Source organism: Oncorhynchus nerka, linkage group LG20 (genome assembly GCF_034236695.1).
Source record: "Oncorhynchus nerka isolate Pitt River linkage group LG20, Oner_Uvic_2.0, whole genome shotgun sequence".
NCBI lineage: Eukaryota > Metazoa > Chordata > Actinopteri > Salmoniformes > Salmonidae > Oncorhynchus > Oncorhynchus nerka.
In genome coordinates this window covers 20,898,754-20,911,356 of record NC_088415.1, presented here as the reverse complement: position 1 = coordinate 20,911,356, position 12,603 = coordinate 20,898,754, and the positions used below count along the sequence as shown (strand labels likewise).

Below are 12,603 nucleotides of genomic sequence, written 5' to 3'. Positions count from 1 at the left end.
ACATCACAACCATAACAATAGTCTGTAGGGTCCTCCTCTCAGCCAAACATAATCATAACAATAGTCTGTAGGGTCCTCCTCTCAGCCAAACATAACCATAACAATAGTCTGTAGGGTCCTCCTCTCAGCCATACATCACAACCATAACAATAGTCTGTAGGGTCCTCCTCTCAGCCATACATCACAACCATAACAATAGTCTGTAGGGTCCTCCTCTCAGCCATACATCACAACCATAACAATAGTCTGTAGGGTCCTCCTCTCAGCCATACATCACAACCATAACAATAGTCTGTAGGGTCCTCCTCTCAGCCATACATCACAACCATAACAATAGTCTGTAGGGTCCTCCTCTCAGCCATACATCACAACCATAACAATAGTCTGTAGGGTCCTCCTCTCAGCCAAACATAATCATAACAATAGTCTGTAGGGTCCTCCTCTCAGCCAAACATAATCATAACAATAGTCTGTAGGGTCCTCCTCTCAGCCAAACATAATCATAACAATAGTCTGTAGGGTCCTCCTCTCAGCCATACATCACAACCATAACAATAGTCTGTAGGGTCCTCCTCTCAGCCATACATCACAACCATAACAATGTCTGTAGGGTTGTCCTCTCAGCCATACATCACAACTATAACAATAGTCTGTAGGGTCCTCCTCTCAGCCAAACATCACAACCATAACAATAGTCTGTAGGGTCGCCCTCTCAGCCATACATCACAACAATAGTCTGTAAGCCATACATCACAACCATAACAATAGTCTGTAGGGTCCTCCTCTCAGCCATACATCACAACCATAACAATAGTCTGTAGGGTCCTCCTCTCAGCCATACATCACAACCATAACAATAGTCTGTAGGGTCCTCCTCTCAGCCATACATCACAACCATAACAATAGTCTGTAGGGTCATCTTCTCAGCCATACATCACAACTATAACAATAGTCTGTAGGGTCCTCCTCTCAGCCATACATCACAACCATAACAATAGTCTGTAGGGTCCTCCTCTCAGCCATACTTTACCACCATAACAATAGTATATAGGGTCATCTTCTCAGCCATACATAACCATAACAATAGTCTGTAGGGTCCTCCTCTCAGCCATACTTTACAACCATAACAATAGACTGTAGGGTCCTCCTCTCAGCCATACTTTACCACCATAACAATAGTCTGTAGGGTCCTCCTCTCAGTCAAACATCACAACCATAACAATAGTCTGTAGGGTCCTCCTCTCAGCCAAACATAACCATAACAATAGTCTGTAGGGTCCTCCTCTCAGCCAAACATAACCATAACAATAGTCTGTAGGGTCCTCCTCTCAGCCATACATCACAACCATAACAATAGTCTGTAGGGTCCTCCTCTCAGCCATACATCACAACCATAACAATAGTCTGTAGGGTCCTCCTCTCAGCCATACATCACAACCATAACAATAGTCTGTAGGGTCATCTTCTCAGCCATACATAATCATAACAATAGTCTGTAGGGTCCTCCTCTCAGCCAAACATATAATCATAACAATAGTCTGTAGGGTCCTCCTCTCAGCCAAACATAATCATAACAATAGTCTGTAGGGTCCTCCTCTCAGCCAAACATAATCATAACAATAGTCTGTAGGGTCCTCCTCTCAGCCATACATCACAACCATAACAATAGTCTGTAGGGTCCTCCTCTCAGCCAAACATAATCATAACAATAGTCTGTAGGGTCCTCCTCTCAGCCAAACATAACCATAACAATAGTCTGTAGGGTCCTCCTCTCAGCCATACATCACAACCATAACAATAGTCTGTAGGGTCCTCCTCTCAGCCATACATCACAACCATAACAATAGTCTGTAGGGTCCTCCTCTCAGCCAAACATAATCATAACAATAGTCTGTAGGGTCCTCCTCTCAGCCATACATCACAACCATAACAATAGTCTGTAGGGTCCTCCTCTCAGCCATACATCACAACCATAACAATAGTCTGTAGGGTCCTCCTCTCAGCCATACATCACAACCATAACAATAGTCTGTAGGGTCATCTTCTCAGCCATACATAATCATAACAATAGTCTGTAGGGTCCTCCTCTCAGCCAAACATATAATCATAACAATAGTCTGTAGGGTCCTCCTCTCAGCCAAACATAATCATAACAATAGTCTGTAGGGTCCTCCTCTCAGCCAAACATAATCATAACAATAGTCTGTAGGGTCCTCCTCTCAGCCATACATCACAACCATAACAATAGTCTGTAGGGTCCTCCTCTCAGCCAAACATAATCATAACAATAGTCTGTAGGGTCCTCCTCTCAGCCAAACATAACCATAACAATAGTCTGTAGGGTCCTCCTCTCAGCCATACATCACAACCATAACAATAGTCTGTAGGGTCCTCCTCTCAGCCATACATCACAACCATAACAATAGTCTGTAGGGTCCTCCTCTCAGCCATACATCACAACCATAACAATAGTCTGTAGGGTCCTCCTCTCAGCCATACATCACAACCATAACAATAGTCTGTAGGGTCCTCCTCTCAGCCATACATCACAACCATAACAATAGTCTGTAGGGTCCTCCTCTCAGCCATACATCACAACCATAACAATAGTCTGTAGGGTCCTCCTCTCAGCCAAACATAATCATAACAATAGTCTGTAGGGTCCTCCTCTCAGCCAAACATAATCATAACAATAGTCTGTAGGGTCCTCCTCTCAGCCAAACATAATCATAACAATAGTCTGTAGGGTCCTCCTCTCAGCCATACATCACAACCATAACAATAGTCTGTAGGGTCCTCCTCTCAGCCATACATCACAACCATAACAATGTCTGTAGGGTTGTCCTCTCAGCCATACATCACAACTATAACAACAGTCTGTAGGGTCCTCCTCTCAGCCAAACATCACAACCATAACAATAGTCTGTAGGGTCGCCCTCTCAGCCATACATCACAACAATAGTCTGTAGGGTCCTCCTCTCAGCCATACATCACAACCATAACAATAGTCTGTAGGGTCCTCCTCTCAGCCATACATCACAACCATAACAATAGTCTGTAGGGTCCTCCTCTCAGCCAAACATAATCATAACAATAGTCTGTAGGGTCCTCCTCTCAGCCAAACATAATCATAACAATAGTCTGTAGGGTCCTCCTCTCAGCCATACATCACAACCATAACAATAGTCTGTAGGGTCCTCCTCTCAGCCATACATCACAACCATAACAATGTCTGTAGGGTTGTCCTCTCAGCCATACATCACAACTATAACAATAGTCTGTAGGGTCCTCCTCTCAGCCAAACATCACAACCATAACAATAGTCTGTAGGGTCGCCCTCTCAGCCATACATCACAACAATAGTCTGTAGGGTCCTCCTCTCAGCCATACATCACAACCATAACAATGGTCTGTAGGGTCATCCTCTCAGCCATACATCACAACCATAACAGGAGAGTGGAGGTGCATCTCAATAGTCCAACAGTCTAAAGAGGCCTCCTCTATCTAAACTGATATTAAATAATTGTATAGAAAAGTGAAAGCAGATGCCTGGTAAGTGGGCATCTGCCATATTGCTTTCACCTCTCCATACAGATCAGTACCAATGAAGCAGAGCAGACAAGGCAGGCGCTTTTGACAAATTAAATGTGTACAAAATCCCACCTACGGAGCCAGTCTGTAGTCTCATCACATTTTTTCCACTCTTATAATAGGAGAGTCAACCTCATGCCCTTGGCACATGACCTCTCACCTTTCAGCCAGGCCATTCTTGGTGAGGCCTGAGATGACGATGGGGTCAAAGGGCTCCTCTGTGCCTGAGATGGTGATACCCAACGGGCCGTTGTAACGCTTTAGCTCCACCGTGTAGGTAATGGAACCAGACATCTCCAGCTCATCTGACAGGGACAGAGAGAGCATACACATGAAAAATATGACAATTACATAAAGGGATGAACTAGTCCAGCTCAAATATGGGTCACATCCAAACCGGCTCCCACGAGACATTATGAGACATAAATAAAACATGTATAAGTAGACATTTTGTAGGACAAATATAGCAGCCACATGACATATACCAAGTCACCATTTAATCGCAGTTATTTTTCAGATAGAATTTTACCAAGTATTTCTGATGGTGTTGAACATAAAAATATTTGATAAGAGTGGGCATTACAGTACAATCATCCATCACAAATTCTAACTTCCTTCTACCAAATGGTAAGTAACGCTGTTTATATTAGTTCATTTAAATAGACAGAAATGTTTAGATAGTCTAAATATGTTTCTACTAGGAAATTCAACCTAATTGGATAGAAATGTGTTCTTGTACATTTTCATTTAATTCATTTAACAGACGCTCTTATCCAGAGCGACTAACAGGGGCAATTAGGGTAAGTGCCTTTATCAAGGGCACATTGACAAGTTTTTCACCTAGTTATCTCGGGGACTGGCTCAATGCTCTTAATCACTAGGCTACCTGCCGTCCATCTCTTCTAGACACACCTCTCCATGCAAATAAGCTTCAGGTCTGCATGTTTATTTTTGAAGCACGACTGTGTTCCTCCTACCAGCGTTGTCCTCGTCCTTCTGGATCCGGAGCTTGACCATGTCCTCTGCCTGCTGAAGCACGTGCATAGCATCCTCCATGGTGCAGTTCTCCAGACGCACGTTGTCGATGGCCAGCAGCCTGTCCCCTGGCTCCAACGTACCCGTCCTATTAGCAGGCAGGTGAGAGGTTAAACCACGAGTTAAACTAAATCTAATAATACCGTGCGAGTTTGTACCTGACATTTGCTTTTCATCTCAAAGCTGCTTATACTTGATTTCAAGGGACTGATAATAGCATTTTTCTAATATATCTTAAATTGATTATGAAGCTCAACTAAGTCACTGAGATTTGTATTTACTCACAAGAGTCAGATGAACTCAAGGATAACGTGTCTCTGCGTGCAGTTTGAAGGAAGTTGCTAACTAGCACTAGAGCAAATGCTAACTAGTATTAGCTCATTGACTGGAAGTCTATGGGTATCTGCTGGCATGTGCTAACGCTAATTAGCATAGGCTTGCCAAACTACCTCTAACTTCATAATGGACAGAGAGAAATAAAAATGGTACCCATGCGGTCATCTGACTCTGGAGAAGTAGATAAAGGGCCTCATTGTCAAAATCTCGAAGTATGCCTTTAACATGATAGATGAAAAATTACAATATTGGTCTCATGACTTGAATGGGATTTGAGCCTCTAAAACTTTAGCCTGTGGAAACAGTGCCATGGAAACTAAACCAAAGCCTGGATTGCAGTCATACCTTGTCCATAGACTGCTTACAGGGTAAGGAAACCAATAAGTTATTTTGTAATTTGGGTGAACTATCATTTTAAGGTCACATGGTTGGGAAACACTCTTGGTTCTCCTCATGACTAGTATCATTTCATACTGACCAGGTGAAACTAACTCCAGACCTGTGGCAGTAAAGCAAGTAATTTGTTTGAGGAATCTCCCCCATGTGATTGGGAGGCTGGACATACCTGTGGGCTATGCTTCCTTTCCTGATATTAGAGATGATCAGAGGTTTGTCAGGTCTCTTGGTTGCTGTTCAGATACAGACACCATTAAATGAAACATTAATACCATGCACAGAGACAGACAGGGAATACAAATAACACTTTCAGGAGTTGACTGTTGCCAAAATTATTTTTATTTGCTCTGGATCCCTGCATGTTCTACTTTAGTGCACAGTCCAAAAGCATTCCATGTATCACAAGTCAACCGATGGCCTGCCCTACTAGCTTCAATATCTGTGACATCACTAACATATTATATGTAGTAGAGAGAGTTACTGTCCTTCATTGCTTTTCCAGGTTCATTAAAGTGTGAAAGAGGTGATAAATGCTTGAGGACCATTATTATTCATCAGACTTAATGAGGCAGTAGCTTTCATGACAGTCTAGGCCACAATGGATAACAGAGCATTGATCCACACAGAGAGAGATATGCAGGCCAAGGGTTGTTATGTTAGATTACGTCGCCCCCTGCCGTTTGTATCTGGTAACTCACCACTGATGGTGATGCCAAGTTCCACTCCTCTCCTCTTGGGCAGTTTTACATGGAACGTGCCACTACTGGGAACCACTGATTCTAATGGGTGGGGGGTGGGGAGAAAATAAGAGAGCGAAAACAGCTTCTATCACCAGGCCATCCGACTGTTGAACAGCCATCACTACCGAGCTACCTGTCCGATTCTCTGCCCTGCACCTTGAGACTAATGCTCCATGTATATAGATAGTCATTTTACACTGGTCACCTCATATTCTGGTTTATATACTGTTGTTTACGCACTGTGTATATATACTGCGTTCTCCACATACTGTAGCCCATCCTAATATACAGTTGAAGTCGGAAGTTTACATACACTTAGGTTGGCGTCATTAAAACTCGTTTTTCAACCACTCCACAAATGTCTTGTTAACAAACTATAGTTTTGGTAAGTCGGTTAGGACTATCTACTTTGTGCATGATACAAGTAATCTTCCCAACAATTGTTTACAGACAGATTATTTCACTGTATCACAATTCCAGTGGGTCAGAAGTTCACAACACTCAGTTAACTGTGCCTTTAAACAGCTTGGAAAATTCCAGAAAAAGATGTCATGGCTTTAGAAGCTTCGGAGAGGCTAATTGACATCATTTGAGTCAATTGGAGGTGTACTTGTGGATGTATTTTAAGGCCTACCTTCAAACTCAGTGCCTCTGCTTGACATCATGAGAAACTCAAAAGAAATCAGCCAAGACCTCAGAAAACACATTGTAGACCACAAGTCTGGTTATCCTTGGGAGCAATTTCCAAATTCAAAACCACGTTTATCTGTACAAAGAATAGTACGCAAGCATTAACACCATGGGACCACGCAGCGGTCACACTGCTCAGGAAGGAGACGCATTCTGTCTCCTAGAGATGAACGTACTTGTGCGAAAAGTGCAAATCAATCCCAGAACAGCAAAGGACCTTGTGTAAAATGCTGGAGGAAACGGGTACAAAAGTATCTATATCCACGGTAAAAACGAGTCCGATATCGACATAACCTGAAAGGCCGCTCATTAAGGAAGAAACCACTGCTCCAAATCAACCATATAAAAGCCAGACTACGGTGGGGAAGGAAAATGCGTAAGAAAATTTTTGTGGATATATTGAAGCAACATCTCAAGACATCAGTCTTGGTCGCAAATGGGTCTTCCAAATGGATAATGAACCCAAGCATACTTCCAAAGTTCTGGCAAAAGGGCCTAAGGATAACGAAGTCAAGGTATTGGAGCGGCCATCACAAAGCCCTGACCTAAATCCTATAGAACATTTGTGGGCAGAACTGAAAAAGCATGTGCGAGCAAGGAGGCCTACAAACCTGACTCAGTTACACCAGCTCTGTCAGGAGGAATGGGCAAAAATTCACCCAACTTATTGTGGGAAGCTTGTGGAAGGCTACGTTTGACGTAATTTAAACAATTAAGGCAATGCTATCAAATACACTCAATTAGTATGTAAACTTCGTGACCTAAGACAGGGAATTTTTACTTGGATTAAATGTCAGGAATTGTGAAAAACAGAGTTTAAATGTATTTGGCTAAGGTGTATGTAAACTTCCAACTTCAATTGTACCTACTGTACAGTCGTGGCCAAAAGTTGAGAATGACACAAATATTAATTTCCACAAAGTTCGCTGCTTCAGTGTCTTTAGATATTTTTGTCAGATGTTACTATGGAATACTGAAGTATAATTACAAGCATTTCATAAGTATTAAAGGGTTTTATTGACAATGACATAAAGTTGATGCAAAGAGTCAATATTTGCCGTGTTGACCCTTTTTCAAGATCTCTGCAATTGGCCCTGGCATGCTGTCAATTAACTTCTGGGCCACATCCTGACTGATGGCAGGCCATTATTGCATAATCAATTCTTGGAGTTTGTCAGAATTTGTGGGTTTTGGTTTGTCCACCCGCCTCTTGAGGATTGACCACAAATTCTTAATGGGATTAAGGTCTGGGGAGATTCCTGGCCATGGATCCAAAATAGACCTTTTGTTCCCCAAGCCACTTAGTTATAACTTTTGCCTTATGGCAAGGTGCTCCATCATGCTGGAAAAAGGCATTGTTCGTCAAAAAACTGTTAATGGATGGTTGGGAGAAGTTGCTCTAGGAGGATGTGTTGGTACCATTCTTTATTCATGGCTGTGTTCTTAGGCAATATTGTGAGTGAGCCCACTCCCTTGGCTGAGAAGCAACCCCACACATGAATGGTCTCAGGATGTTTTACTGTTGGCATGACACAGGACTGATGGTAGCGCTCACCTTATCTTCTCCGGACAAGCTTTTTTCCAGATGCCCCCAACAACCGGAAAGGGGATTAATCAGAGAAAATGACTTTACCCCAGTCCTCAGCAGTCCAATCCCTGTACCTTTTGCAGAATATCAGTCTGTCCCTGATGATTTTCCTGGAGAGAAGTGGCTTCTTTGCTGCCCTTCTTGACACCAGGCCATCCTCCAAAAGTCTTCCCCTCACTTTCTGCCTGTTGCCATTCCTGCGCAAGCTCTGTACTGGTGGTGCCCCGATCCCGCAGCTGAATCAACTTTAGGAGATGGTCCTGGCGCTTGCTGGACTTTCTTGGGCGCCCTGAAGCCTTCTTCACAACAATTGAACCGCTCTCCTTGAAGCTCTTGATGATCCGATAAATGGTTGATTTAGGTGCAATCTGACTGGCAGCAATATCCTTGCCTGTGAAGCCCTTTTTGTGCCAAGCAATGATGACAGCACGTGTTTCCTTGCAGGTAACCATGTTTGACAGAGGAAGAACAATGACTCCAAGCACCACCCCCCCTTTTGAAGCTTCCAGTCTGTTATTCTAAATCAATCAGCATGACAGAGTGATCTCCAGCCTTGTCCTCGTCAACACTCACACCTGTGTTCACGAGAAAATCACTGACATGTCAGCTGGTCCTTTTGTGGCAGGGCTGAAATGCAGTGGAAATGTTTTTGGGGGGATTCAATTAATTTGCATGGCAAAGAGGGACTTTACAATTAATTGCAATTCATCTGATCACTCTTCATAACATTCTGGAGTATATGCAAATTGCCATCATACAAACTGAAGCAGCAGACATTGTGAAAATTAATATTTGTGTCACTCAACTTTTGGCCACAACTGTACATACCATTTTAGAAATTATATACTGTCTTTACACAGAACACATTTATATTAATATTCTCGATTCTCACACATGCTCACTAATATATCTACTTTGGATTGTTATTTCTTGATTTGCTGTTTAGATTACTTGTGTATTTGACATTCTACTGCACTGTTGGAGCAAGTAACATAAGCATTTCACTGCACCTGCTGTAACACCTGCAAATCTGCGCACGTGACCAATACATTTTGATTTGAGATGCTATTTCAACTTGGATGAACAAAGGTTAAACTAATTAAAAAGACTATACCTGCTACATCAAACTCAATCTCCAGGGTGACCTTATTGGCCAGAGCAGCGTCACGCAGTAGCTGATTGGCCTCCTCCAGTGTTCCATCCTCTGTAGGGATTCTGTTGATGGACAGGAGTCTGTCCCCCACCTGCAGCAACCCACATCTGATGACACAGTGAATAGTTAGAAGAGTACAATGGAGGGAGAATCTTTTTAATACATAGTAGAGAACAATAAGGGACAATGTGTAATTCTATGTGGCATTCGGCATAATTCTGTGTGGCCTTTATACAGTTAGACATTTCTATTCTCAGAAAAATGGCTTTGACTCCAGTGACTGTTGAATAATGGATCAATATGCACCAAAGTTGAACAATTGTCAATCACTTCCCTGATAAGAGAAATTACCCACAATCAACCCTTCACCTTGCTTGACCATTAAATTTCTTCTAAAAAAATGGGCAGTGACTGTTGAATAATGGATCAATATGCACCAAAGTTGAACAATTGTCAATCACTTCCCTGATAAGAGAATTACTCTTCACCTTGCTTGACCTTAAATAAAGGGCAAGGACACACACTTCACCCTCACGTTACACACCCCCCCCCCCACACACACACACACACACACACGCTTAGCAGCACACACATAGCAGCACTGTCAACTAGGATTAATTCACTAAACACTGCAATTAATTAACCTTGCGTTAGTGCTGAGACGAACATCACAATAGGATGTTCTGCTTGAGTCACTCCCTCCCAACGGAGGGAGACTTTAAATGGTATTACACCACCCAGAGGACATGGCCTTCTGTTGTCCATACAGACACAAACATTACTCTTACAAGACAAGGGCAGAGAGCACACATTGGCCTAATCAGGGCTATCCATTTCCTTAATAAATTAACAGATAAATGCTTTTTAGAAGCAAGGCCAGGATAAACTTTTATAAATAAAACATAGTAAAATGTAATTGATTCACTTGCTTCTCACAGATTCTAATACAACTGAAGTTGTTACCATTACCTCAAAGCAAGGTGCCTAATGGAACTGCTAGGACACAGCGGAGCTAAAAGTGTCATCTTCGGATAGGAGACCCAGATTAGTATTCCTCTGATGACACCCTACCGTCCGATGAGTGACTAAGACATGGCCCTAAGGTCAAGGTCACTCCACACTGTACAGTACTTCTCTGTCTGGGAGGCTGTGTGTGTGTAACCTTTCGGCAGGGCTGTCAGGCTCGATGAAGCGGATGACTGCGGGAACGGTCAGGGTCTCTGTGGCAAAGACACCCCCTTGCAGCTGAACCCCGAACCCTGTGAGTGGATCCCCCCTCACGATGACCTCGCTGGTCTCCACATGAACAACCTGACCCCCAGGGCCCACTGAGCTGGATGCTAGGGACACTGGGTGAGGGGGAAGGGTGGATAGTGTGATACATTGAGAGAAAGGGGAGGAATGAATGGATAGATGGAGAGAGAGAGAGAGAGTGAGTCAGCTATCAGCCTTTCCATCAGTCCATGTCAGTGATCCGTCATCAGAGCAGTCACCCCTTTAATGAGGGGAGTTAGGTCAATTCTCAAACTATTCTAAAAGACGGTTATGAATACACATTTGTTTTTAAAGCAGTACACAATCCACATACGTGAGCTCTTGTGCTCCTTCCTCCTCTGGCGTCTCTTATGTGTGGTGCTACGGGGGCTGGTGGATGGGATGGGGCAGGGTAGGGTGCTGCTGCCCTGGCTACTGCTGTACCCTGAGGTGGCTGTGGAGGAAGGGGAGAAGCCACCACACACCAGAGCTGAAAGGACACATGCTCACAACATCAAATCAATGCAAAAAGAAACCCCTTCAAGGTAGAATAATGCAACTCGTCACTTGACCTGTAACTCCACACTGCACCTGGGCTACATGCTAATACACAGTTAATGATATCGTAACATTATCATTGGGATCAGAGCATCATAAACTGAAAAAAGACATGATCAACAGCAACTTTTAAAATACATACACTTAGCAAGGAAAATTCTATATACTGAACTATACCCAGCAGCATATTCACACATTATAACTCACATGTGCAGTGGTCCTGCTGGTTGAGTGGGTGGCTGGGACTGCTCCATGTCTTGCAGTGTTGGGTGTGGCTGTAGTTAACAGTGGGGTCCCAATGGTGAAGGTTGCTCTTCTCCACTTTCACTGCAGCCACAATGAAACAAAATGTAAAAGTTGTTTATAAGGAAAATTACTCTACTCAGGCACAGCAATGTGCTACTAAATTCTGCCCATTAAATGCTGCTTTAATCTCCATTTACACCCCCGAGCCTGCAGGATAACAGGCAGTCATTGATATTTTGTTTTCTTCATGGTACACTAGATTGAATCCTGTGGCATAATGCATTTGTCAACACAGGAAAATCAGTGAGACACATGTAATTGAATGGAGCAAAGAAGGACAGAATGGCTGAGAAATGTTCTTACTTTTACTAACAAGCTTCAACAAAGCTGAATGCAGATTTGAGAACATTTTACAATTTCACTTTGAAGAAAGCAAAAGAAACTAGGTTTGTAAAAACACTGGTAGGTCAGCCAGAACTGACTCACTGAGCTAATACTGCCTTGCGAAGTGAGGACATGCCATGTGAATCTGCCTTCATTGAACACAGCTGAAACCCGAAAGGCTAATTGCAGATGACGCCTCATGGATAAGATATGTCCTGCCTCTCTCCTGATTGGCAGACCAATTGACCAATTGAGCATGTGAGCTGTCAGTGTCAAACCTGAGGCTTATTCAGTTGTGTGAAAAGTTAATGGGATTGGAGAAAAAGATGCCAGATGACACAGAATAAATACTGATCTGAAATGTTCTACTCTTTGGACTGCATTTACTGTGTGATGGCTGTGTCCCCAAATGTTTACCCCCTTTACAAATGATTTATATTCTTTAATGCTGTAAAATGCAGGTTGTAGCCCGAAAGATACAGTATTGGCTATTCTATTCTCACACCCACAAACAATGTAGTAAAACCAAATGATGAATGAAACATTAAAGGGAACAATGTGTAGCTGAACACTTGAATGTGACCAAACCACACAGCTTAACGGGGACACAGTAGTGTTCTATTCCTACAGTC

General features: G+C 42.9%; 1 protein-coding gene across 8 annotated transcripts in view; it reads right to left on the bottom strand.

Annotated features, from left to right (window-relative positions):
* Positions 1–12,603, bottom strand: part of grip2a (glutamate receptor interacting protein 2a) — a 68,967-nt gene that overhangs the window by 24,723 nt on the left and 31,641 nt on the right. For 7 of the 8 annotated variants that reach the window (XR_010460133.1, XR_003859396.2, XM_029621524.2 and 4 more), the window contains 8 exons: positions 11,549–11,668; positions 11,118–11,273; positions 10,692–10,878; positions 9,491–9,636; positions 6,057–6,137; positions 5,528–5,591; positions 4,569–4,714; positions 3,752–3,896 (listed from right to left, as the gene is read on the bottom strand). Coding sequence is in view for 6 of the 8 variants with exons in the window: in XM_029621524.2 (XP_029477384.1) it covers positions 3,752–3,896; positions 4,569–4,714; positions 5,528–5,591; positions 6,057–6,137; positions 9,491–9,636; positions 10,692–10,878; positions 11,118–11,273; positions 11,549–11,668 (1,045 nt within the window). In the remaining 2 variants the exon portion in view is untranslated. The remainder of the gene's footprint in view (positions 1–3,751; positions 3,897–4,568; positions 4,715–5,527; positions 5,592–6,056; positions 6,138–9,490; positions 9,637–10,691; positions 10,879–11,117; positions 11,274–11,548; positions 11,669–12,603) is intronic. The other variant, XM_029621526.2, reaches the window with a different exon arrangement.